Source organism: Nycticebus coucang, chromosome 1, assembly GCF_027406575.1.
Source record: "Nycticebus coucang isolate mNycCou1 chromosome 1, mNycCou1.pri, whole genome shotgun sequence".
Classification (NCBI taxonomy): domain Eukaryota; kingdom Metazoa; phylum Chordata; class Mammalia; order Primates; family Lorisidae; genus Nycticebus; species Nycticebus coucang.
The window spans coordinates 35,458,573-35,486,292 of record NC_069780.1 but is presented as its reverse complement, the minus strand read 5'-3'; the positions used below and the strand labels follow the sequence as shown (position 1 = coordinate 35,486,292).

The 27,720-nt window shown below is 40.0% G+C and overlaps 1 protein-coding gene across 5 annotated transcripts in view; it reads left to right on the top strand.

Annotated features, from left to right (window-relative positions):
- Window positions 1–1,704: 1,704 nt before the first annotated feature.
- The window catches only part of LEF1 (lymphoid enhancer binding factor 1), a 126,372-nt gene continuing 100,356 nt past the window's right edge, over window positions 1,705–27,720 (top strand). For all 5 annotated transcript variants that reach the window (XM_053563671.1, XM_053563599.1, XM_053563362.1 and 2 more), the window contains exons 1-3: window positions 1,705–3,072; window positions 5,463–5,529; window positions 6,916–7,049. In XM_053563671.1, coding sequence (XP_053419646.1) covers window positions 2,863–3,072; window positions 5,463–5,529; window positions 6,916–7,049 — 411 coding nt within the window. In that variant the 5' untranslated portion in view covers window positions 1,705–2,862. The remainder of the gene's footprint in view (window positions 3,073–5,462; window positions 5,530–6,915; window positions 7,050–27,720) is intronic.

Genomic DNA, 27,720 nt, shown 5'->3' with positions numbered 1-27,720 from the left:
ACACAAAAATTGGGCTTTTTACACCCTGTAGCAGAATATTCATTTTGTTTTTCTTTTTTAAGGCATAGCATTGTCAGCTATTTAAAGCAGATTTAATGTTTTACTTTTCCTGGCTTCCTTCAACAGTCCTTTAATTTTACCCCAATCTCCCAGACAGAATTTACATGTAACTAACTACTGGCCATGTTCAAGGAACTGAATCCTTTAAATGATAAAGTTTTAAAAATTGCTTCCTGGTAAATTCTCATCCTAAAGAAATAGTAGTTACCAGTATGTGAAGTTTTAAGTGCTCATTAGAACACTGTTAAAGTCTTTACTTAGACAATGTCCAGCAGTCTGCAATTTCACCATTAGGAAGAGGATCTTTGCCTATTTCTATGTAATAGAGCAAAGATCTGATTCTGTAGTGTTTCCTTATTTTCAATTTAAGGTAGATGGGGATACGTTCCTTCTGTCTCCTGTTTACTGTTCTGAGATTTTACAGATGGCTACTGTATTGGGTATAATAATTTCCCTAGATTTTCAACCCAGGGGGTTTGAGAGCCAAGGGACAAAATGTAATGTGTTTTCAAACTTAAGCTTTGCTTATACTGAAACTTTCACAAAGTAGCTCCTTAAAACTCTATCCTTGCACAAAATGCATCAAAGAGACGGTGGAGACTGGGGAATTTTTGAGGTTGTATTAGGATTTGCATCTTCAAGGGTCCCTTTCAGTGCTACTGCCTAAGGTGCCAGGGGCTGGCCCCTGCTTCCCTCCCTCTTTCTGGCTTTGCTCTCCTGGGTCCTTTTGCCTTCTTTTCCCCCTTCTTGTGTTGTCTTTTCATTCTTTGCAAGGTTCCCACGCACTGCAGCGTGTTATCTCTGAAGACCCACGAAGAGATCCAGCCTAACTCTTCGTACATCCCGTGGAGAGGGCGGAATGAAAGAGATATTGTTTAAAAGGCGCTAATTAAGATCCAGTCTTCAGTTTCTTCATCTTCGCGCCCTGTTTTTCTTGGTAAGCCTAGAGATTGTATTTTCACTAGGGTGTGCTTCCTTGTCCCTTGTCTCCGAGCATTTGTGTGATAATATATTTGGGAAAGCCACGGCTGTCTTTTCCTTGTCCTTCGAGCTTCTGCTCTCTCTTACTGGTTAGGCAGTGTCTGCTGTATTTCCCCTTATCCTTCTCTCAGTCCCTGATTCCCGCCTCATACCCTCTTGTCAGAGCATCTATCAATGCGGTGTCGATCACAGCGACGGCGGCTTTCTCTTTCATCTTCCTTCCCCTGCCAGAGCGAGGGAGGGAGAGTGGGAGGTGTTAAGGAGGTGGGGGAGAGACTGGCTGAGGTGGAGGAGTGGGTGGGTGGGAAGGGGACTAGAGAACAGATACTTAGATGGTTAAGTCAAACCATTCCGGCAATGTTTCTCGCCAATTTTGCGCGGGCAAAGCGTGCCTCACCGTGGGTTACTAGCTGCTCCCGGTCGTTCCTTTTCTCGCCAAGTTGCCGGATTCTTCCCTTCAGGCGCGCGCGCGCGCACATCCACACCCCAAAACTAGGACTGGTCCTACAGGCTCTGGGAAAAGAAAAGGGGGGAAAAAAAGCCCTCAATCACCACCTCCTTCTCGCCGACTCCCTCCTCCCCTCCAGCGGGCAGCCAAGGAGAGCTGGAGGCGGGGGAGGGGAGGGGGAGGAGAAGCGACGCAAGTGGGTAGCTTTTCAGCGCCGGCGAGGCGCGGGAGGAGGAGAAGCGGTGGGGAGGCGCAGCCGCTCACCTGCGGGGCAGGGCGCGGAGGAGGGACCCGGGCTGCGCGCTCTCGGGCGGGGGAGCCGGGACGCGCCCGGAGCCTCGCACGCGGCCAAGCTCGGGGCGTCTCCTCCTCTTGGCTGGGCGAACCCAAGGGGCGCAGCTCTTTTCTTTGACAGAGCGGGCCCGGCGGAGGCGTGGAGAGCTGCGAGCAAGCGAGCCAGGCGGAGAAACTCGAGCCAGGAACAAAGAGGGGTCGGGCTGCGTGTGCGTATCGGCTCGAGCTCCCGGCAGAAGCTTTTGGGCCCGCGGCCCCTCGGTGACTCTCGAGACCTCGGTGTGCCCTCCGCTGCCAATTCCCAGTGCTTGCCGGTTCAAACTTTTCCCTTGGCAAACTTCTCTTTCTCTTCCCCCCCTCCTCGGCCCCCGCCTTCTCCTTCTCCTCCTGCAGATTAAATGAGCCTCGAGAAGGAAGACCGCAACGAAAGGGAAGGAAATAAGAAACTCTAAAACGGACAGCTCCAACCCGGGTGGCTTTTTTTATTGTATTCTTTTTAAAGTGAACATTTCGTTATCTTCTCATTCTCCTTGCACCTCCTCCACTGGAGCAAACGGAGCTTTTTCGCCTAGTTTCCCTCTCTTTTCTTGGAAAACAAACTGCTGTCTCAGCATCTGGGGAAGCTAAAGTGGAGAAGTTTGCAGGGAGACGCCTGCCGGACCCTCCTCAGCACTTTGGGGAGTCGTGCCCCCTTCAGCACCGGCGTTCTCAGTGCCCAAACCCCAGCGACGCGGGGGACGTGAAGTGGCCACCGCGGCCAGGGCAGCCTACCCGAGCGCGCGCCGCGCCGTGCAGACGCCTCCGGAGGCGCCGGCTGCGGCTGCCCTCGCAGCCCAGTGCCCTTCGGCCTCGGAGGCGGGCGCCGGCTTCGGTGTCAGCCTAGCGGGGAAGCGCGAGCGGCAGCAGGACTCGGACGCCGCCGCCGCTGCTCCGGCTGCCGGCCGGCGGCCCCGCGCTCGCCACCCCGCTTCCGTCCGCTGTCCTCCGGCACACACTCTTCCAACTCTCCTCCCCCAGCCCCGTTCCTGCTGTCGTCGCGGGTGCTCGCACTGCGGAGCGGAGATTACAGGGCCGTCGGGATGCCCCAACTCTCTGGGGGAGGCGGCGGCGGGGGGGACCCGGAACTCTGCGCCACAGACGAGATGATCCCCTTCAAGGACGAGGGCGATCCTCAGAAGGAGAAGATCTTCGCCGAGATCAGTCACCCCGAAGAGGAAGGCGATTTAGCTGACATCAAGTCCTCCCTGGTTAACGAGTCCGAGATCATCCCGGCCAGCAACGGACACGAGGTGAGCGGGCCGCTGCCCTCAGCCCCGAGAGCGTGGGGGTCCGGACAGCGCCGGGCGGGAGGGAGGGAGCCAAGGCGCCCGGCAGCGCCGGCTGACAGGTCGCGGGGAGATCTTTCGTTTGTGGTGGGGGGAGCGGCTGGGCCCCAAGGCACCATCCCCTGTGTGTGGGAGAGTGTACAGGGAAACTTATTCCCAGTGAGTAAGTTTAGGGGTTCGGCTAAATGCTTGGCTTGCAGGCAGGAAAAGCTGCCCAGGACCCGTAACGTTTCTCCTCCGGACTTTCTGGTGGGTCCAAGGGTGGGATGCATTGAAGCGGGCGAGTTTAAACGGCGCCACCGAGAAGTTCTTCCGTAGGGCGGAAGACAAAGTGCACCCGCTCGCTCTCTTGGTGGACGCCTGCAGAGTGCGTTAAACCACCGGAGGCTTAGGTGGAGGCGAGGGGAGAAAGGAAGCGGCTGGGCCAGGGGCAGGCGGAGCGGTCCCAACCGCCACCGACCTGGGCCGGGTCGGGCCGCGCGCCTGGGCTGCGGGGGCGGTGCGGGGCAGGGTCCCTGCGGCTGCGGGAGCTTCAGCGCCTGGACCCGCGGCCGGGAGCTGTGGGCGCGGAGCCGGGCTGGTGCAAGGGTACGCCTCGCTGTACCGCCCTCAACAGCGGTTTTCTCCAACCCCCACCACTTAAAGAAAAAAAAAAAAAGTCTTTATTTGGAGTTAGTTTGGGCCCAGATCAGGCCTCAAATCTATGCAGACGAAGGGCGAGCCAGAGCGGAGAAGCGGCGGAAGCCGGGCACCAGGCAGGCAGGGTAGAAAGCGCTTTATCAGATCTTCTGGCCCGCTGCGGGCGATAGCGCTGGTAACCTGAGTAGAGTAAATAGAGACACGTGGGTGCCGGCGGGAGAAAGTCCCCGGCGGTGCAGAGCAGGAGGCCTATTTCAGGTCGCGCCCTGGGCTTGATGTAGTGCGGGGGCGGGGGGCACGGACCCCGGTAACCCACACTCGGCTGGCCACCCTCTTCAGCAACTGGGCAGCCCTTTGGAGGAAATCCGGTAGAAAAGTTCTGACACCAAATAATTTCGCTGACGCTTTTTCTCTCCAAAGAAACTTGGAGGGTACACCATTTTTTCCTTAAATGGCATCCTTCTGCCCCCAAAAAGAAAGCGTGCGGTTTTGGGGGCGGGGACATTTGGGGTTTTAAACAAAACTTTTAAGAACACACCTCAGAGTTACCTTCTCCATCCCAATGGCAGGGGTGAGTATGCATTTTGGAAGGCTGGGGGCCTGTATTCAGAAAACATAAGGGTGTTTTTTTATCCGATGAATCCAGTTTGAGGAGCATGAGGAGGGGCCTAGGGCTGCACTAAACTGCACGAAAACGATTTCTGACTGTATGTGCTGGGGAGGTGAGGTCACTGTGAGGACAGAGGTCCAAGGAACCAAACAACACCCAAAACACTCAGTCTTTTCGCCAAACTCTCATACCACGCATTTGTAGAGCAGCCTGTTTTTCTTTCTACCCATTTTTGCTTGTCCTTCCTAAGTCCATAAATAATTTTGCCACCCACTTTACATTTTCTCTGCTTTTCTGGTCTGGGTGAAGGCTGTGCCTTGGACTCGAGAACTCAGGAGTTGGGGCTCCTTTAGACTTGGCTGCAGTGGTAATGGGCATGGGCAGACCCAAGGAAGATGGTGAAGAGGTGATACCACTGATTTGCACGTGGTTGAGTCTGGGTGGATGGTGGTTACCAAAACTGATATTAACTGGGCTACCTTTTAGATGTCTGTAACCCAGCTCTCAAATTTTCCTCCCTTTAAACCACAGAACAATTCTAATTTTCTCTTGTAAGCCTGCACTTAGCCATGGCAGGTTGTAAGTCTGAATGGAGCTTCTGCTAGGATGGTGCTCAAGACAATTGGCTTGAGACCTCATCTGAGTGGTTGGCTTATTTATGTTTAAAATGCCATTTTCAACTGCAAAATTATATTTCACCCTGCTTTTAATAAGATCTGATTGAAGTGAATGATGGCTGAAGAGGCTACAAAAATGTTCAACCCCATTAACAACTGTTATATTCGGCATCTGAGTAGCCTTGATATGTTTTAATAAACAGTCAGAATAGCACATGGATCTTTCCCAAATTTACTGTATTTTTATCATTTTCGTTGTGATTTATACTTTTTGGTCCTGGGTAGATTTAAATAATCATTCAAAAATACATATTGACACGAAAAAGATTCCCCGGTATTCAACCTGAGTCTGTCCCTCTTAGAATAATAAAACAGTTTTGTACCCACACTCTTCCTTTGAGTTACCAGTGGACACATACTTACATCATTACTGACACAAACTCTAAGGTGATTTTCTTTCTTTTGGGGGTGGGGATTTGTGGTATTAGGTGGCGAGACAAGCGCAGACTGCTCCGGAATCCTACCACGACAAGGCCAGAGAACACCCTGATGATGGTAAGACACCAATGCTGCTTCTCCCAACTTAATCTGTGTGTGTGAGTGTGTTTAGGGACTTAAGTTCAAGAAACCTGGACCAGGTGTGATAAAACTATACTTCCCATTTTAGTAAAATGGGAAAGAAAACCCAGGAAACTTATCTGGCTTGCATACTACGTAATTTAAAAACTATCTTTGAAAGTGTTGGGGGCCTTTAGATTTCATTTGGCTTCCAGAATCTTGGGGAAGAGGGAATGTCTGTAAAGAGTTCTTTCTTTTCCTCCTTTTACCTTAAGTTCTAATTAGCTTAGATATTTGGTATTTTTTCACTCATTAATATGAAGAATATTTTGGATTTCATCTGAAAAATTGCTGTTTCTTATTTCTTGTTACAGTCAGAAGGCAGACAGTGAATAAATAGACTAAATATAACTATTTAGTCATATTGAGCAAAGTAGAACCAATCTGTAAAAACATAAAACTTAAAATTAGGAATTGTGTACATCAAATGTGATAGACTTTCCCCCCGATTTCTGATTCTTGCTGAAAACTTAAACAAATTATATGTATTTTTCGATTCAAAAACAACTTCTTGTGATTTTAAAGAATCGAGTAACCTGTAGGGCCAGCCTGCATTTCTGTTCTTCTTCAATTACCTAACAATTGACCTGACCAGAATGAAGTATTCCTACATACAACATGTCAATCAGGAGAAGAAGAGAAAAGAACTACATATCATGGCTTCCTTCATAGTTTCAAAGTATACACACAAACACACACACACACGCATATATATATGTACACTGAACACAGATTTCTTTGGCAGAATGATGTAAGGGTAGCACATAAAATTAAGCTTTCTGGAGTTAATCCTCTATAAATTTGAACAGTTGCCTGTTACTGGCTACAACTCTTTCTCTGAGTAAAATCTAGACATTTTCTACAACTTGAAAAGTACAGGTAGAATTTTTGAGTTTGCCCAAAAGGAGAAGCATAACTTCAAATGTATTAATATATGTGTGCATGTAGATAGATGGCTCAGTATATTAATATTTACAGCTTTAGGTTTGTATGTGTTAAGTATCTGTATTTTTTAGTCCGGTTTGTTAGTATTAGAACAAATTAAGATATATGGATAACAGTTATTTTATAGGAACATCAGTGCGTAGTAGAAGTACTGTTTGAACCACATGTTTTTAAAACATTTACTTTGCTGCTAAGCCTTTAAGAGAATACTGTCAATCTAAAATAGAGCATGATAATCCAGTTACAGTGTTTTATAAACAAATCTTTTATGTAAGGTCTGATTTGTCTTAGAACTAACTGTTAAGAGTCTCAGAGGGAAAATATTGTGATATAAAAGGGAAGTCAATGTGCCATTGATTGTTCTTTGGATTCTCCCAGGAAAGCATCCAGATGGAGGTCTCTACAGCAAAGGACCCTCCTACTCAAGTTATTCGGGTTACATAATGATGCCAAATATGAATAATGACCCATACATGTCAAATGGATCTCTTTCGCCACCCATCCCGAGAACAGTGAGTAACAAATTAATATTGCAAATTATTTTCAGAAGTGCAAATTAGTTTGTATTTTGGCAGGATGTTTATCTTTTCAAACTCATTGGAAATGTTTTCATTATATATGACTGGTCCTTGCTAACTATTTTGAAGAATGGTCACCTGAAGATAGTGCTACTTTTGATAGCTTGCAGTGGGAACTAAAGGTTTTGGCTTATTTACTAAAATTTGTAAACAACAAACATCACGAGTTATAAAATCAAATGAAGTTACATCAATAAATCTGTGATTTTATGAGCCTTGTGTTTTCTGTGCTAACAAAAGCAAAAATTGATTTAATCTTTTTTATGCCAAGGACTGTATAGCTTTCAGTGTCCACAAGCTGTCTGGAATCAGAACTGCTTCGGCTCATTTGGAGCTAAAAATTCAGAAACTTACTTTGCTGTTTAAAACAGTGTCTCATTTTATTTTATTAGCTAATTGTATTTAAGATTTTTTTTTGGGGGGGTGCTATTTTTACTTTATTGTCAGTGGTTGAGAAAGTATCACTTAAAAGTACGTCCAGTGAAAGTTGTTCTTTTTTTATCTTGTGGTTCAGTTACTTTTAAAGTTTTAGAAGTGCAGTGGTATTATAACTGTGTGATGCAAGTGGATAACATAATGAAAAATTTCAGGTTTGTTAGTTCAGTTTTGATAGTAGTTCTGTTTTCTTGAGAAGGATAAACCTCATTTTTATAGGGAGAAGACATTTAAATGGTATGTGAATGTGAACTGTGCTGGTGATAGAGTTTTGAGTTCTCTTTGAGAATCTCTCCTCCAGCAGGGGTGATGGATATTTACTGATCTATAATTATGTTTACCTTCTCTCCTGCCCCACTTTGTCTCCCTTACCCACCCCTTAAAGTAAAACACAGGGTGGTGTGGGTCTTGGTGATGAGAGTTTCAGTTTCACTGACCCTTCGGGCCGTCAGATCCTAAATGGTAAAATGTAACCTGTGGTGTTTGACTTCTTTGCCCAGTGCTTTTTTACCAACTGAAAAAAATCAGTCATATCTGGAAAGAGTAGTGTTGTTAATACAACTCAGTGAATAAGAATCTGAGTTGACAGGAATGGCTCATAATCAACAGTTACCAACAAGATTGTTTGTGGTCATCTTGATTATCTGGGACCTTTGATTGTTGAAATAATAAGTGTATGAAATATAGTCACTTTGTGTGGGCACTGTGATTTAGAAGTTATTATTTTTCCACAAATCTCAAAAAGATATTTGACTTCTCAGATAAGGGAATAAGATTTTTCCAATTTTCAGATAGCAGTTAAAACAGAGATGTTAGGGGATCTTAGAGGTCTTGTGATAGTTGCTATTGGAAATAGCTAGATCATATTTTGTTTTAAACTATTTCCAAATCTTTGATGATATGGATGTCTGTGGTACATATGAATCTCCTACCTAAAAAGGGAGTGGATTAATAAAAGCAAATATAGTTTAACATTTAAAGACCACCTGAAATAAATGATTCTGAGTTATAAAAGTCGTAGGAAATTTTATATTTATTGAACTAAATATGCAAATATTTTATATTTGAGCAGATTTTTTGTTTTTTCATGGAGAGGGGAAAATATGTTTAACACAAGAAATTGAAAGCCTTTTCAGAAAAATAGCTCTTTTCAAATCAAAGTATAATCTTGGTTAACAATAGAAAATAACCACTAAAACAGGGTTACACTTTTCAGTTGTGGTACAGTTAATATGTATTTGTAGAATTTATTCCTTACGGAGATCAGCCACTTCTCCTTTCAAAACAATAATTTTTTAAAAGTCAGTATAATATAAATTTATTGGTATTTATAAATAATCCCTAAGCATGTTGAAAATGAAGGTTCTTTCTCTTGAATCCAGCATGCCCCCTTCCTTCTTCACCGTCTTCTCCCACTCTGTCAAGGTACTAATCATTCTGAAATTTTCATAGAATAGAAGGTATTTATTGATAGTGTATGTATTACAATTTTTGAGGTCAGTGAATCAAACAGTCATTCATTGTTTAGGAAAGATTTGTGGCTAGAATGAATGTCAGCAGTGGTGGGTGTCAGTGGAGGAAAGGGGTGTGGTCAGGAAACAGTTACCTTACCCTGTTATCTGCTGCTTTGCTTTATTCTGTTACATATTCGACTGTATTTAGGTTAGGCTTTTTTTTTTTCTTTTTTGAGATATTCTGCAGTTTGCACAATTCCAGAAGCTTCTCAGTTTTAACCACAAGACTATGTCAATTTTCATTTTAGAGTCTGACCAAAGTGAGTTACATCTTTGGTTTTTAATACCTAACAGCTGTTTTTAATGTGTTTGAGATCAAAAACACTTTAACCGGAAGGCAGCCTCTCTTCTTCACCCCTAACCACACTAAGGCCTTCTTGTTCTTTAACTCTGTCCTTAGCAGAACTGAGTGTTTATGTCATTGACATCCACCATGATAGATCTTCATCTAGGGTGTCAGGAGCAGGGTGACCATTTGTGTTTGGGCTTAGGCTGAGAGGCCTCCCCCCCACTTGAATTTGCATTACAAACAATGGCATGTTTACTGCTTCTGCCACCCTTTTTGTTCCACTGGGAGGGACTTGACCACCTCTTTCCCCATATAAAGTCTTCCCTTTGTATGTATCTGCAGGTAATCCAGAGAATACCAGTGGCCAACCGGCAGACACAGAAATATTTCTGCTGAAATCTCATTTTAACAAGTCCATATGTCTTTGCTCCTTTTGAAGACAAACACTGCCTATGTATGCTCACACAGCTTTTACATGTGTATGCTCACACAGTAATGCCTATTCAGGAGAACCACCTTCACCAATCCAGCCTTTTTCCTTCTGAAGGCTAATTTTAATTGATGAATCTCATCTTTCTAGAACTGTAATTCTTAGGAGTATGAATTTGAAATAAAAAATTTTAGTTTAGATAAATAGAACCTGAGAAGACAGCATCTGTCATAACACATGTAATGTCAGTGTAAGTTCTTAAGGCACAGTACACCTCAGCTTGAGTTGGCGTTCTTCTCATTCTCTGTGAAGAAGCAGGAGCCTGTTAAATATTTTAGAGTGAGGACCCTAAGAGTTTATTAAAAGCATACCCTCAAACCTTTCATTCACTAAACCTTATCTGTGAAAATCCCTGTAGGCTAATGGTAAAGTATTAAAAGAAAAAAATAGTTCTTTATATCCCTAGTTTGGTTCTGGCAGTTGGGTGCTTGCACATAGTGCCTACAGTGAGCTCGGCTGGCTTTAAAACAGTGAAAGTCCCCTTGGTCTAATGTACCATGGTTATTTGTCTTAGATGTGAAACTTCCATTTGGCCATCCTGCAATCCAAATGGTTAACACCTTAGAAGAGAAACATGGCATTGCTCTTCCGATGTGTGGGGAGGGGACAGTGGCCAGCAGTGCCTGCCGGAAGTTGCAGCAAACGGCTGCACAGCTCAGACACACCAAACCACAACAGCACCTGGTCATTGTGCGACCTGCATTGCCTCGCAGGAGTTCTCTGTGATCTTTCTTAGAGTCAGTTTTTAGGTGGGAAAGGAGGTTATTTGTGTTCTCGTTTCATTCAGCTGGAAAGGAATGTATTTGTGTTCTCATTTCAGCGGTCTTTTAAATTTTTTTTTTTAAAGTAAAAATGACTAAGAAAATGTTCCAGAAGTTTTTTTGAATGATTTTGAATACCTTCTATTGTATGCCTTTTCCTCTAAGGGCATTAACATTTTGGTTTCAGACTGACAGAATTATGCCTATTATCCCTTGGTCTTAACACTCCCACTCCCATTTCTGACTGCTTATAAGGAGCTAAAATTTGTCCTCATTTGTATCTGGAATTAAGGAACACAAGTGGACTTGTTTATCAGTAAGCTTTTGAATACCAGTATACATCACATTGTCATGTAGCTCTGAAAATAATCACAGAAATAATAATTGAAGAGTAGAGGGAGACTGGCTTATAATTTTTAATTTTCTGATTTAAGTTGTATACTTTTTGAATCTTAAGTATACCAAGTTTTCTCTTCTATCTCAAGTATAGGATAAGTTTCTGGAAGTATATTCTATCTCAGATTTGGATATAGATGTCAGGAGAATGTGTGGGAAAATTACTTAGGGCCCCAAGACTATTCTATTTGATCTCTTCTTTTATTTATTTATTTTTAAAATTATTTTTAGAGACTGATGTCGTTCTGTCACTCAGACTAGAGTGCAATGGTGAGGTCATAGCTCATTGCAGCCTCACCTCCCAGGCTCAGGTGGTCCTCTTGATTCAGCCTCTCCAGTAGCTGGGACTACAAGCATGCCTCACCACACCTGGCTTTCTTTTTCTGAGGCAGGTTCTCACTATATTGTCCAGGTTGGTCGTGAACTTAATCTCTTCACTGCACATGCTAAAGCTATTGCTTAGGTGATTATGCTGAGCCGAGCCAGTCCATAGGTAGTTAACTGTGTAGTAATGAAGAAATTTAGTGTTGCTTCATGCTATCCTGACATATGCCTACTTAGAAGAGGCAGCCATTTGGATGGTGCCTGTGACTCAAGGAGTAGGGCATTGGCACCATATACTGGGGGTGGTGGGGTTCAAGCCCCGCCCTGGCCAAAACTACAAAAAAAAAAAAAAGAAAAAAGAAAAGTCAGCCATTGCATATTATTCATATAATTAAAAATATATATTTTAGGTTCGTTATTACTTTTTAAATATTAAGATTGTAAGAAGTCACAGTATAGGAACTATATACTCTGCTATAAGCCCTTAAATCATTTTAGGCACATAAATGATCTCTCTCTAAGATTCAGAGGCTTAAAGCCTGAAAATGATGTAAAGACCAACAACACAAATAGGGCATGATGTGGTGTAGAAGGCTACAATATACCAAAGGGAAGAGTGGGGAGTGGGCAGAGGACTGGACAGGGAAAAGGGATGGCTAACCAGAAATTCTGATAATCTAGTGGGACTGCTTGAAGGCCGTTATCAGAGGCTATATAGAGGATTATAAAGTTTCTGTAAAAGAGTATATTTACACACAATGTTCTCTCCAGTTAGACCTCTAAACTTGCTGAAATTACCCATCTAGTATCCACTAATAAAAGTCACTGAGAGATGGTAGTCAGATCCTTCAACCTCCATGGGGAAAATTGCAAGGGCAATTGCAGATCAAAGAAGAGTTTTGGTGGCTTGGCACCGGTAGCAGAGTGGTTAAGGTGCCAGCCGCATACACTGGGGCTAGTGGGTTCGAATCCAGCCCGGGCCTGCTAAGCAACAATGACAACTGCAACAGAAAAACAGCCGGGCATTGTGGTGGGCGCCTGTAGTCCCAGCTACTTGGGAGGCTGAGGCAAGAGAATCACTTAAGCCCAAGAGTTTGAGGTTGCTGTGAGCTGTGACACCACAGCACTCTACCAAGGGTGACGTAATGAGACTCTGTCTCAAAAAAGAAGAGTTTTGGTTGCCATGTTTTTTGGGGGTGTGTGTATATATATATTTCTCAATAATCTCTCTGTATCAAACCAAATGCTATGTGAAAAGTAAAACTCGAAAGTGTGGTCTAAGTAATCATTTTATTATTTTACTTTTTGTCTGATTTATTACATCAGCAAATAAAAGAGCATTAGACCAGTGTTTTTATTGAGGAAGTCAAAGTCACTTCTTATAGAATGTTGAGTTTCTAGGTAACCGCTAAAAACACGAAGCCAGAGATGCTTACTGCTAGAATAAAAAAAGAATGGGACCCTCATATGAGCATTGAGCTTAAGAAGCACTTATCTCTTACTTAGGTCCTAGAAACCTAATTGAAGAAATGGAGATGATAGAATGCTTTTTTCAGAAGGATTCTTGAGATGGAAATATAATTATAAAAAGAAAACCATCTTCAAGTGTGTTTTAGTATCATGTGGTTAATGTTTTCAATTCATTTTTATTCTCTTTCACATAGAAAGGACTTTTTTTTCAGTAACACTTGAGATATTTTCAGGTATTAAAAATTGTTCTTTCTAAATACATGTGGCAGCATCAATGCTGACTTTTCTAGGCCATTGTGTATTGTAAACTGATTATGTCCTTTTGGAACATGGAGAACAAAGTTTTTGAGCATTTATTAGGGGAAGTAGGCAGTGCCCTATGAAGGCTGAGACCGTGGATGAAGGAGGGACTGGGGTGTATGTTAGAGGACTGGAGATGTAGTTCCAAGTCCCTCATTTTCCTTCATAAGCCTTGAGAAGGCATTTATCCTCTATTAGCCAGTTTCCTTACTTAACAGAATGGCATATTAAAATCTGGCTTACCTACCTTATATGGTTGACATGAAGATAAAATGGCACAAAGCCTTAGAAGCACTCAGTTTTCTTCTAGCTTTGGCAGCAGAGCAGGAGTCTTAAGATGGTTAAGAAGAAGCTAGAAGCACTGGGCTGTACCTGGGAAGTTCCTGAAGGGACAAAACTTCTAGTTCCTTTTGTGCCACCCTGACAACCCAGAATTGGCACTGAGTGAAGGCCTTCTGTTACCCTTTAGAGAATGTTTGCATAAATAAAAGTTTGGGTGATTGTCGTTAGATTTTTAGAGGCAGTTTTCCTCCCTTGGCTCCTTCTTGTCCTCTAATTGTTAGGAGAGTGATTTTTCTCTTCAGCACTGTAGTCCTCTGCATGTCAGATTTGTTACCTGATAATTTCATATCCTTTTGATATCGATATTAAATTGCCAGATAAATCTTTAACTACTTGGATGGGAGTAAGAACATATTTTTAGTTAGGAGAATTTTTTCTCTCCTCAATCCTTTAGGAGCTGGGTTTTTTTCCTCCCCACTGTAAAAATTATAGAAAGGAAATCTGAGAGCGATGTGAATGAAGAGGACAACCGGAGAGTTATGTTTTTCCCCTTCAGATTTTCTTCTGGCTTAAATCTTTCTGGCTTTCTTGGCACCTAAAATAATCAGGTCCAAAAGGATATGTTGGCTGAGCAGCAAGGAGAAATCAGTGTTTTTCTAGCCTCCTGGAAAATTTCAGTTTCCATCCGTTCAGGACTTTTCTTTTTCTCTCAGTAAAACCTAATGAACATTAAATATGTACCAATATGGAGTCCTCAGTTTTGAACACTATCTGTGGTACTTTATGATTGTATGGAGTTCAAATTACTTAGATCAAAGAAAAGGTACTACCTATCACATATAATCTTACCCTAACCGTGTTAGACTTTGTCTTAGAATCTAGCCTGAAACAAAACCAAAAGTACTGAAGTAAAAAATATTTACTGTTTGATACAATTGGGCTAATCAGTAGCTGGCAATGTTAAGAAAAGAACCAAGTCTCCCAAACATTACTTTAATTACTTGTAGCTGATTTTTTGTTCATACATTAAAATTTTAGATTAGAATTCAAGATTTTTTGTTTTTTTTTTTTTTTTGGCTTGGAGGGAAAAAGGGAAAGCACCTGATCTTTTTTTTTTCTTTTTGCAGTTTTTGGTTGGGGCTAGGTTTGAACCTGCCGCCTCCAGCGCCCTACTCCTTTGAGCCACAGGTGCCGTCCTCCCTTTTTTTTTGAAAACAGCTGATTTTATTAAAACTGCTACCTTGTGCCAAATACTGTGCTAGGCAGTTTATGTGGCTACCTTATTTAACTAAATCCTAATGTGGAAACATTAGGGATGGGTGTAATAGTCTCCATGTTAAAGGCAAGGAACAGGGAGGGACAGCAGTTAGCTACCCCAGTTTAAGAGGTATTGAAAGTCAGGACCCTTTCTTAAGGTTGGCAATGTTGTCTTTTCATTTAACATAATCATATTTGCCTCCAAGAACACAAAGTACTTACTAAATTAATCTTAATATTAATTAAAATGTGCAATGATTATGATTTTATTGGAAATTTTAAAAAATGCTTAACTATTTTTTGTGTGTGTTTCAATAAAACTTTATTTATAAAAAAAACAAAGGGCAGACCAGATTTGGCTGGTTGTTGATCCCTACTGTATATTTATTTGAAAAATGTTTAACTATTTTTTAGGAAAAAAAATTAATAATATTTTTTATTAAAGAAGCAATTCATGTTTACTAGAAAAATTAGAAAGCTTGGATGAGCAAAGAAATAAATATTAAATTCCCAGGATCTCATTGTTAGAGATTATCACTATTATAACTTTCTGTGGGGCCTTTTAGACTTCTTTCTATGCACAAATACAAATGTACATTAACTTATATAAATGCTTGTTATATATTAATGGCAATAGAAACATAATATTTTGTAGCTTTTTTTCCCTACCAGTGTATGTAATGGCTGTCTTTTTCTCTTAATAAATACTCTTCTATAATATTACTTTAATAAGTTGCCTAATTTATTTAACCAATATTTTGTTGGTAGACATTCAAATTGTATCATTTCCCCCATCTTAGCAGTATTATGATGCAATACATACTTTCTAACTAAATCTTTATACAAATTATGAATTGTTAATTTTGAGTAAATTGTTAGGATCTGAGCATCTAAGACAGTGCACCTTTTAAAACTGGGGTAAACCTAACATTGCAATTTAACCTTAAAAAATAGACTTACATAAAGTCGATATTTAAAATACTTATTTATATTCAGCATTGGTTATGGTTGGTGTTTTGAGGCTGATGATTTTCATGCTTCTTCCAATGACAACAGATAGGAACTCAGACAGAGGGAGACTCTAATACCAGCTTTATTAACAAGGCAGTACCATGTAGCATTAGATTATTAGTAGTGAGGCAGGATTGGAGAATGTAGCTTGAATCATGACGCAGACTGGGGACTTCCTTTGACTTCCCCAAGTTAAGCATACCCTCAGCCTAAGGTTCCCCAACAGAGGCAGGGAGAGACCCTCCTGTCAAACTGGGGTAGAGAAACCACATTTGGGCTAGCTGGCCCCCAAAGACAGAACAAAGAATCGGTACATCCTTGCTCAGTTTCTTCATCCAAATCAACAAAGAGATGAATCTGTCTCCTATTTAGAGAGTGAGTGAGAAAGGTGGGTAGGGAAAAGGGCTGTAACACTGCCAAGATTGGTCAAGCTAGGGAGAAGGGGAGGAGAAGGTGCATGAATTTTTTTTGTGATCAGTCAGACTGTGGGGCAACCATAGTAAGGTAAAATAAGTGAGTAAGTAAATAAATAAACAAGGTAGGCGTTGGAGCACAGCACTGCTATTGGAGTCAGAATGCCTACACCCTGGTACTCTGCTACTGTTTCCTCACCTGGAACATTGTCACCTCTTCCACCTGTGAAAGTATATAGCATTAGGCAAGGGTTATGGTGTTTCTGGAAGGGGTTCACATGGTTAACGTCTAACTACAAATCCTAATGAGCATTCTCCACCCATCCCCTGGAAGGAAAGAAATCAAAAACCCATTCATAGGATTATCACCACCATCACCTCTTTCAATTGCCACTTTTCTTTTTTGAATTTGAACTCTGGAGTTACTGTTCTACAGTTTGGGGGGTGGCTGGGGTTTTTCTTTTCTGTTTCTCTTTTTTCCTTTTTTTTTGTCTTTGCTTTAGGATGCTCTGATCTGACATTTGAGATAAACACAAAGTGCTAGATGCTCTTGTTATCTTCCAGCAAATGGGATGGGGGAAATATAGCAGTTCTTGGTAAAGTCCTTTGTAATAATGGTTTGATTTTTTTATTTTGAGAAAATCTTTTCTCCTCCAATGTATGCTTTTTCCTTTTTCCCCAGTTTCCTTATCACTTGCTGTAGATGGCTTATTTTGCATTCACGCAGGAAACAGCTGTCTCAGAATTACTGGTATTTTGTTAGAAAGGAAGGTACCTGGGCCCTTCTGCAAATGTCCTGAATCAGATCCTGCAAGCAGGTCATGTAGGTGCACTTTTAACAAACTCTCTGTTGATAGGCCTGTAAAATACATTTTGGAAAAACCGACACTGTAGATGTCCAATAACTGAGGTTCAGATAACATAAACAATTTGTGTGCACAAGTAGTGAAGCTGGGACTCCATGTGAGGCTCTTTGGCCCCAAAGCTTACTTTCTGTTCACTGTACCCTATTGAGACCACTGGCACACTGTTTTCTTTTGGTAAGACCTTTAAGAGGTTTTATCCTTGAGCGCCTCCATCTCTACCAATTATAGAAGGAAACTCACCTTCTTTACCATTATTTTGAAAGCTTTCCACACTCTGGAACCAGCCACCTTTCAAGTCTTACCTCCTCACCACCCTACCCTGCAGCTTATGATTCAGCTATGTTTCTAGACCTGCATCCTTAAGCCCTTTTCCAGGTCCCTGTCTTTTGGGTCTTTTAGCTTGGTCTTCCTCAAATGTCCCATTCTTGCCTGCCTGCAGGCACAGTCTTGTTCATCCCTAAAGGCCCAGGGGAAATGGTACCTCCTCTGTGAAGCTGTTGATTTTATCCCTAGTTAAAAACTAACTGCTATGTGCCTGGTGTCCCAACAGGTGCTTCTTCACAGCTCTGTAACCATATTTTATAATAGCTGGTTGACCTTGTGTCTGTATTTCTCACTAATTGTTAGTTCCTTTAGGATAGGGAGCATGTGTTCTTTATCTTTGTTGCCCCGAACCTGTTATGCTACCTGCCATAGGGCAAGTTACTCACTCGATGTTTGTGGAATAAACACAGCAGAAATTTTAAAACTTCAAAGATGTAAGGCAGTCACGCTAGCTGTCAATCCATATTTAAGTGGGGACGCTTAAAAAATATAAACTCATACTGAATCACAAACTTGAAATTGAGTGTGAAAATTATCTGAGGTTTAAATATAGAGTCTGTTAATTTTGAGTACCAGGTACATGCCAGGAACTGTTCCAAGCACTTTATATGTATTAGCTCATTTAATCCTCACAATAACTTGATTGTTATCCTTAATATCCTCTCTATAATACAGATGAGGGAACTGAGGCATAAAGAGGGCTGAGAAACAGCATAGGGGAATGGGAACAGGTCAAGAAATGGAAGAGCAGATAAAGTGGGACATTTTCTCTGATCACACAGCTAATAAGTAGTAGTATCGAGGTGGAGGTCCAGGTCTTGGCTCCCACTGCAAGGTACCTTCTGCAATTTCAGTTTATTAATCACCACTACTACCACTAGCGCAGAGAAGGTGCTGGATAATTGTTTAATCAATGAATTTCTCATCAGTAAAGCAGAAATGATTTTTAGAGGAGTTTGTCAGAATAAAATGAGAGAATATGTGAAGTTGTCGATTTCTTTAATATAATTTTGATAGTAATAGCTATTAATGGTGCTGGTGGGGCAGATGAAGTACAAAGATGACCAGTTAGATACAGAAAGAGTAAGATGTATAAGAGATGATGAATATTCTATTATAGCCTAATGATAAGGGGGCCATATTAATGGAAATAATGAATTTAGAAAGAGGAGCATATTTGTAGCCTGCCACTCATGAGTATGGCTGAGGAATTATTCTGTTTTTTCACTTTTATGTTAAGAAAACAAAATTAACCAGTATCTGGAACCAGACCATTTTGTATTATGTATTTTGGTCACTATTTTGTTTGATGTGAGTCACCTATGCCTCACAAAATCACTTCATTTACCTGAACTTCATTTTCCTGGATGTTGACCAGAAACCTCTGAATGGTTATAAGAAATAGGCATTTTGCCCAGAGGTTACAGAGAGTAATAGTATTAATAACATACTAGCAAGTAAGGCTGGGCATGGTGGCTTACGCCTGTAATCCTAGCACTCTGGGAGGCCAAGGCGGGTAGAATGCTTGAGCTCACAGTTTGGAGACCTGAGCTAGAGCAAGACGCAGCCTCTAAAATAGCCAGGCCTTGTGGCAGACACCTATAGTCCCAGCCACTTGGGAGGGTGAGGCAAGAAATTGCTTGAGCCCTAGAGTTTAAGGTTGCTGTGAGCTATGACATGACAGCACTCTACTGAGGGTAACAAAGTAAAACTTTATTTAAAAAAAACAAAAAGAAAAATACTAGTAATATTTTGAATGTACCTTCCATGCAGTTTTTTAACGAAATCTTCAGTATAACACTATGAAGTGAATGCTGTTAATATTTTCATGTTTCCAATGAAGAAACTGAGGCACAGAGGAATTGATTGCTTGTCCATAATCCCAAAGTTTAGTAAGTCGTAGAACTTGGATTCAGAGCCAGGCATTTCTGATTCAGGAGCAGGGACCCAATTCATAAATTGTAGAAAGTAATCTTTAGCCAATAAACTATTTTGAGGATTAAAAGTATCTGTTATACTATTTTCTTAAATAATGTAAATGGCTAGGTTTTAGTAATGGTTTAAATGATGGGTTTTAACAATACTTGAAAATTGTCTCCTGGTTTATTCAACACATAACCATGTAATTGCTAAACGTGTTCTTGAAAATACCCAGAAATGTTCTTTGGATATATCAGACATACTTTGATAAATGTCTGATTTTTAAGGGACTCCCTATTGCTCACTTGTAGGGACCCCGTGTCCCCGAATCTTAAGGACTAAATAGATGTGTGAATAGAAGTGGTTAGAATCTTTTTGGAAACGGTCTGTGAAGCTAGTGAATAATGCCCCATGATCATATCAATGTACACAGCTATGATTTAATAAAAAGAAAGAAAGAAAGAAAGAGAGAGACAGAGAGAGAGAGAGAGAGAGAGAGAGAGAGAGAGAGAGAGAGAGAGAGAGAAAGAAAGAAAGAAAGAAAGAAAGAAAGAAAGAAAGAAAGAAAGAAAGAAAGAAAGAAAGAAAGAAAAGAAAGAAAGAAAGAAAGAAAGAAAATGTTACCTCTTCACTTTGAAGAATTGAACATTTACAGTGAAAAATCTGCTGTCAAAGAGTATTCTTTTTATAATAAGCAATTGAAATGTGGTATGTGCTTCATTTTAAATAGTGGTTAGTGGTGATTTTTGTGGTATCATGATGTTAGGTTAAGTAAGAGAGATGAGTTTAGAATTAAATGGAATTGTGATTGTTCCTGAGAAGTTACAACAGTGAGTTTCTTTTAAAAACTGAAGAAACTTTTCTTGGAAATACTAAGAACAATCTTTTAGTCTTTCTCTGAAAAGGAAATATCTTTGTTTTTGATAGTTTGTTTAAAAGTAATACACACACACACACATATATATATGAATACCCACGAAAGAAGAGAGAAATAAAGATACTTGTATTTCTATCATTTGGATATAATGATTTCATATTGATACACATAGTTTCAGATGTTCTATATCTGTAATACAGGCATTTTTATAAATAAACTCATAAGGTTCTTGTTGTAATCTTTTTTCATTAAAAATATGTGTTTTTATGTTTCTGTGTGAATAAATATGTATAGGTCTGTATCATCAGTTGTAATTACCTAGCATTAAGGATTTTTATTGTTTTTAAATAATATTACAGTGAAATCTGGTTAAAAATATATTTATAACCTTTGTTTATGTGAATTACTGCTCTGTATCTTTCTTGATTTATGAAAGTTTTTAATATATTAAGCATATTAACAGTTTAATCAAGTACTCTTGAAATAATAGTGCATTAAAACTAATTACGATGTTTCTTTGTTTACTACTGCACAGTTGAAATCTACCTGCTAGTTAATTTGTAAACAATGAGCTACTTAATATAAGAAAATACTTTCCGGCATTAGTTGAAGTCATTATTTATGTTTTATTTCAGAAGAGAAGTTCTTTTGACTCTTATAGGATGCACAACAACCAGAAAGTACACCTTACTCCAGCCCACTAATCAGAAAATATCTGTTGTTAAAGCGGTCTCTGAACTCATTCTAAAGTTTAGGGTTAAACAAGTGTCATCATAGAATGAAAATAAATTCCAAAGAATGTTTATTTCAGGAATGATTTTCATCCCATAAATATTCATTGGAGGTACTGACTTTGACTGTCATTATACTGAGCTCCATTGCAGATGGATGATGATAAAGGCAGAGTTGCCTCCCTCATAGAGCTTATAGATTAGTACACCCCCAGCTGAACACAAAAGAGGTAGGAACTACATCCCCAGCACAAACCCTAGGATATGAACATGGACAGAGGTAGCCAGGTCATCCTGGAGTATTTATTATAGCCTATTATAGCAGTTCCAGAAGATAATATATTTTATATGTACCATTATGTCCTTCTGTGCTTTCAGTTCTGTGTGGTAAAAGAACATTTGTATTACCTATTTCAAATTGCTCTGTTTGAGGTGGATCAGGATAGTTGCTTGATAAATACTTTTTTTTAGTTTTTTTTTTTTTTTTTTTTATTGTTGGGGATTCATTGAGGGTACAATAGACCAGGTTACACTGATTGCAGATAAATACTTTTTAAAATTGAGAGGTCATGCGTATTAACCTAAGACTAAAGAATAGAACTCAGAACTATTTACAGAGCATTTTAAGTGAACAAGCTTATAAACATTTCTGCTAAGTTAACTGATAGTTGCTAATAATGGAGGCTAGAAGTTAGACCCTCCTCTGTTTTATGTTGTTGGTACCGTGTAACTTTTTGTTAGTACCGCCCCCAGAAACCTTTACTTTTAAGACACTTGTTTTGAATTCTCTTTTAGTACATTTTAAATGGTTTTTGTCAAATTTGACTACAATCAGAATTAAGCATACAGCGCTTTGTGAAAGTAGATAGGTTTCCATCTATTTACATGTATCACATAGTGGCTAAGAATACACTCTGCTCTGCATCTTGAGTGCCTGAGCCTGAGCCCAGATTAGCTGCTACTAGCTGTAAAATAGGAATATTTCTTGAACCTTTTTATTGCTGTATCTTTACTCACAAGTACTGCTGTCACCCTAAAGATCACTGGAAACATAGCAGGAAATGACCATTTCAAAAATATTCCTCAGTTACCACGTATAGGAAATATTTAGTCAAAATCCATCGTAAGGAATCACTATATTGCTAGGAGTCAGGTGTCAACATAGATCTATGAACAGTAGGCCTGAAGACATTTGCTTTCCTGTAGTTAAGTGAATATGGTGGAGCTAAAACTAAAGTCAAATAACTTAAGAGCATGTTAGTTGGATTTTATGAGAGGTTCTTATGTATCTAATTGGGAAAAATAGTCAGACATTAACCTTTTCTAAAAGAAATGTTTCCTCCTAAAATGGCTGGGTCTCCGGAAAAAACAGAGGCCTCTGTGTGATGGTGAGAAAAATGTAACCTTTAACTTGAAAATGACAAAACTGTTCATTCAGGGATATCTGAGAGATTTATTTTTATTTTTGTCATAATAGTTCTTGGGCAAATTTAATAATTTCTATGCAATGTGAAATTTAAAAACACTTGGCTACCTGAGAAAAACATTTTAAAGGATATGTATAAACTTCGGTCATTACTAATTTCATGGTAGGGGAAAAATACTGACATGGAGGTAGGCAAGTCATTGCCTAACCATGAATCTTTGAACAAGTCCTTCACTTCTTTGAGCCTCAGTTTTCTTACCTGGCAAGTGGTCATAACAAAGTGTGGTTATGTGGCCTAGGGGAAGGGTGCACAGTCACATCAACATCCTTTTCTTGTTGAAAAGACCCTGGAGTCTTATGCCAGACTCGTAACTCTCTCTGAGAATACATATTTGCATTTCCCTTGCTCTATCAGTGCAGCTTGAGTATCCCTAAGCCAAAATCAGAAAAGCTGCAAAATCTGAAACTTTTTGAGTGCCGACATGACACTGAAAAAAAAATGGCCATTGGAGCATTTAGGGTTTTTATTTTCAGAAAGAGATGCTGCACCAGTTAAGTATATAATGCAATTATTCCAAAATGTGAAAAAAAGAATTTGAAATTCAAAACATTTCTGGTCCCAAGAAATAGGTTTCAGATAAGGGTTGAAAGTATCAGAATTCACCTTAGTGCCTTGGCAAAGGAAGTTTTTTTTTGCTGTAGAGGTAAAGTCAGGTCTGATGGTAAGAGAAGATAGAAGACTGACCCAGTACTGCTTTTTGCCTGGCTCTGGGAGGGTGTCATATGCATTAATAACTTTCTGGAGGCATCAGAAGTACAGAACTATCATACCAAGTAAGAGCTGGACTTCTCACATGAATAATTCCACTGGTTTGAATTGCTTCCTATGAAAAGTCTGCCTTCAGAGAACCAACCCGTGCTTACTCTCTGCCTTCCTTTCATCTCACAGCCTAGCAGAGGCCTAGAATTCCTTGACTCCAGTTTGTCATCTAGATGCTTCATTTTCATGAGTAAATGTTTTGGTGTTTTAAAGTCATAAGGCAAGGCAGTGCCTGTGGCTCAGGGAGTAGGGCGTCAGCCCCACCTGCCTGAGGTGGTGGGTTCAAACCCAGCCCCGGCCAAAAACTGTAAAGTCAAAAGGCAGTGTGTGAACAAGGGTTAAGCAACACAATACCTATTGGAGAAGTTGTCTAGGAGAGTTTTCCCCTCTGGCTTTTTCTGTTTTTTTTTGTTTTTTTTTTTTTTTTTAATTGGGGGAGGATGAGTTTATCCACTTACTCCTTGAGCAAATTTTCATATTTATTGAGATATGATACCATATTTTTCACCCATTTAAAATGTACAATTTAATAGGTTTTGGTATATTTAAAGAGTTATGCAGCCATCATCACAATCAATTTTAGAAGATTTTCGTCACCTCAAAAAGTAGCCCTATACCCTTTAGCTATCATCCCCTTATCTCCCATTCTCTCAGCTCACCCCAGGCCAAAGCAATAACTAATTTATTTGGTCTCAGTAGTAGACTTCCCTAGTTGGGACCTTCCATAAGAACAAAATCACATGTACATATGCCTTTAGTCCTTTTTTTTTTAACAGAACATTTTATTTAGCAACTTATTATAGCAACTCTTCTGAGGCTGTACACTAGCCATATACAGCCTTAATTTTATCGTATTCATTGATTTCATTTGACTATACATTTAGTAAAAAGAACACACACTAACACACCGTACAGCCCAGTTTTATTTCATCTCCTCCTTTGTACTATCTCCTCTTCTCCCATCAAAGTAAAACACTGTCCTACACTTTATATGTCATTCCCTTTTGTTTTATCATGTCTTTCTCTTTCTTTCTTTCTTTCTTTTTCTTTCTTTCTTTTCTGGATTCATTGAGGGTTCAATAATCCAGTAAGCCAAGTTACACTGATTCCATTTCTTAGGTAAAGTCCCTCTTGCAATCGTGTCTTGCCACCAGAAGTGTGGCATACACAAAGGCCCCACCTCTCTTCCTCCTTCCCTCTCTCTGCTTTTCCTCCCCCCCACCCCCCATGACCATAATTGTCTTTAATTGTCCTCATATCAAAATTGAGTACATAGGATTCATGCTTCTCCATTCTTTTTTTTTTTTTTTTTATTGTTGGGGATTCATTGAGGGTACAATAAGCCAGGTTACACTGATTGCAATTGTTAGGTAAAGTCCCTCTTGCAGTCATGTCTTGCCCCCATAAAGTGTGACACACACCAAGGCCCCACCCCCTTCCCTCCTTCCCTCTTTCTGCTTCCCCCCCATAACCTTAATTGTCATTAATTGTCCTCATATCAAAATTGAGTACATAGGATTCATGCCTCTCCATTCTTGTGATGCTTTACTAAGAATTACGTCTTCCACTTCCATCCAGGTTAATACAAAGGATGTAAAGTCTCCATTTTTTTTTAATAGCTGAATAGTATTCCATGGTATACATACACCACAGCTTGTTAATCTATTCCTGGGTTGGTGGGCATTTAGGCTGTTTCCACATTTTGGCGATTGTAAATTGAGCTGCAATAAACAGTCTAGTACAAGTGTCCTTATGATAAAAGGATTTTTTTCCTTCTGGGTAGATGCCCAGTAATGGGATTGCAGGATCAAATGGGAGGTCTATCTTGAGCGCTTTGAGGTTTCTCCATACTTCCTTCCAGAAAGGTTGTATTAGTTTGCAGTCCCACCAGCAGTGTAAAAGTGTACTCTTCTCTCCACATCCATGCCAGCATATGCAGTTTTGAGATTTTGTGATGTGGGCCATTCTCGCTGGGGTTAGATGGTATCTCAGGGTGGTTTTGATTTGCATTTCTCTAATAGAAAGGGATGATGAACATTTTTTCATATGTTTGTTAGCCATTCGTCTGTCTTCTTTAGAGAAGGTTCTATTCATGTCTCTTGCCCATTGATATATGGGATTGTTGGCTTTTTTCATGTGGATTAATTTGAGTTCTCTATAGATCCTAGTTATCAAGCTTTTGTCTGATTGAAAATATGCAAATATCCTTTCCCATTGTGTAGGTTGTCTCTTTGCTTTGACTGTTGTCTCCTTAGCTGTACAGAAGCTTTTCAGTTTAATGAAGTCCCATTTGTTTATTTTTGTTGTTGCAATTGCCATGGCAGTCTTCTTCATGAAGTCTTTCCCCAGGCCAATACCTTCCAGTGTTTTTCCTATGCTTTCTTGGAGGATTTTTATTGTTTCATGCCTTAAATTTAAGTCCTTTATCCATCTTGAATCAATTTTTGTGAGTGGAGAAAGGTGTGGGTCCAGTTTCAGTCTTTTACATGTGGATATCCAGTTCTCCCAACACCATTTATTGAATAGGGAGTCTTTCCCCCAAGGTATGTTCTTGTTTGGTTTATCGAAGATTAGGTGGTTGTAAGATGTTAGTTTAATTTCCTGGTTTTCTATTTGATTCCAAGTGTTTATGTCTCTATTTTTGTGCCAGTACCATGCTGTCTTGACCATTATGGCTTTGTAGTGCAGCCTAAAATCTGGTATGGTGATGCCCCCAGCTTTATTTTTATTACTAAGTACTGCCTTAGCTATATAGTTTTTTTTCTGGTTCCATACAAAACGCAGAATCATTTCAAATCTTGAAAGTATGATGTTGGTATTTTTTTTTTTTTTTGCAGTTTTTGGCCGGGGCTGGGCTTGAACCCACCACCTCCGGCATATGGGGCTGGCGCCCTACCCCTTTGAGCCACAGGCACTGCCCTGATGTTGGTATTTTAATAGGAATGGCATGAATAGGTAGATTGTTTTGGGAAGTATAGACATTTTAACAATGTTGATTCTTCTCAGCCATGAGCATGGTATGTTCTTCCATTTGTAAATATCCTCTGCTATTTCCTTTCTGAGGATTTCATAATTTCCTTTATAAATGTCCTTCACCTCCTTCGTTAGGTATATTCCTAGGTATTTTATTTTCTTTGAAACTATGGTGAAGGGAGTTGTGTTCTTAATTAGCTTCTCATCTTGACTGTTATTGGCGTATACAAAGGCTACTGACTTGTGGACATTGATTTTATATCCTGAAACATTACTGTATTTTTTGATGACTTCTAGGAGTCTTGTGGTTGAGTCTTTGGGGTTCTCTAAGTATAAGATCATGTCGTCAGCAAAGAAGGAGAGTTTGACCTCCTCTGCTCCCATTTGGATTTCCTTTATTTCCTTGTCTTGCCTAATTCTATTGGCTAGAACTTCCAGCACTATATTAATAGTAAAGGTGACAGAGGACAACCTTGTCTGGTTCCAGTTCTAAGAGGAAAAGCTTTCAGTTTTACTCCATTCAGTAAAATATTAGCTGTGGGTTTGTCATACATAGCTTCAGTCAGTTTTAGAAATGTGCCACCTATGCCTGTACTCTTCAGTGTTCTAATTAGAAAAGGATGCTGGATTTTATTGAATGCTTTTTCTGCATCTATTGAAAGGATCATATGATCTTTATTTTTGCCTCTGTTAATACGGTGGATAACGTTTATAGACTTGTGTATGTTAAACCAGCCTTGCATCTCTGGGATGAAACCTACTTGATCATGATCTATGACTTTTTTGATGATAAGCTGTAATCTATAGGCTAGGATTTTGTTGAGAATTTTTGCATCTATATTCATGAGTGAGATTGGTCTGAAATTCTCCTTTTTGGTTTGGTCTTTTCCTGGTTTTGGTATCAGGATGATGTTTGCTTCATAGAATGTGTTGGGGAAGATTCCTTCCTCCTCAATTTTTTGGAATAATTTCTACAGTATAGAAATAAGCTCTTCCTTGAAGGTTTGATGGAATTCTGGTGTGAAGAATTCTGTGTCCTGGACCAGGACATTTTTTGTTAGAACCTTTTTTATTGTTTGTTTAATCTCAGTGCTTGAAATTGGTCTGTTCAGGAGCTCTATTTCTTCCTGGCTAAGTCTAGGGAGAGGGTGTGATTCCAAATATTGATCCATTTCCTTCACATTGTCAAATTTCTGGGCATAAAGTTTCTGGTAGTATTCAGAGATGATCTCTTGTATCACTGTGGGATCAGTTGTTGTTTCCCCTTTATCATTTCTGATTGAGGTTACTAGAGATTTTACTTTTCTATTTCTCATTAGTCTGGCCAAAGGTTTATCTATTTTATTTATTTTTTCAAAAAAGCCAACTCCTTGTTTCATTAATTTTCTAAATGATTCTTTTGTTTTCAATTTCATTGATCTCTGATTTGATTTTGGAGATTTCTTTTCTTCTACTGGGTTTAGGCTTAGATTGTTCTTCTTTTTCCAATTCCATAAGATGGCTTGTGAGTTTGTTAATGCGCTCTCTTTCTGTTTTTCGAATGTAGACATCTAAAGTGATACATTTTCCTCTCAAAACTGCTTTTGCAGTATCCCACAGGTTTTGGTAGCTTGTGTCTTCATTGTTGTTATGCTCAAGGAAGTTAATGATTTCCTGTTTTATTTCTTCCTGCACCCATCTGTTATTCAACAGAAGATTGTTTAATTTCCATGCCTTTGTGTGGGGT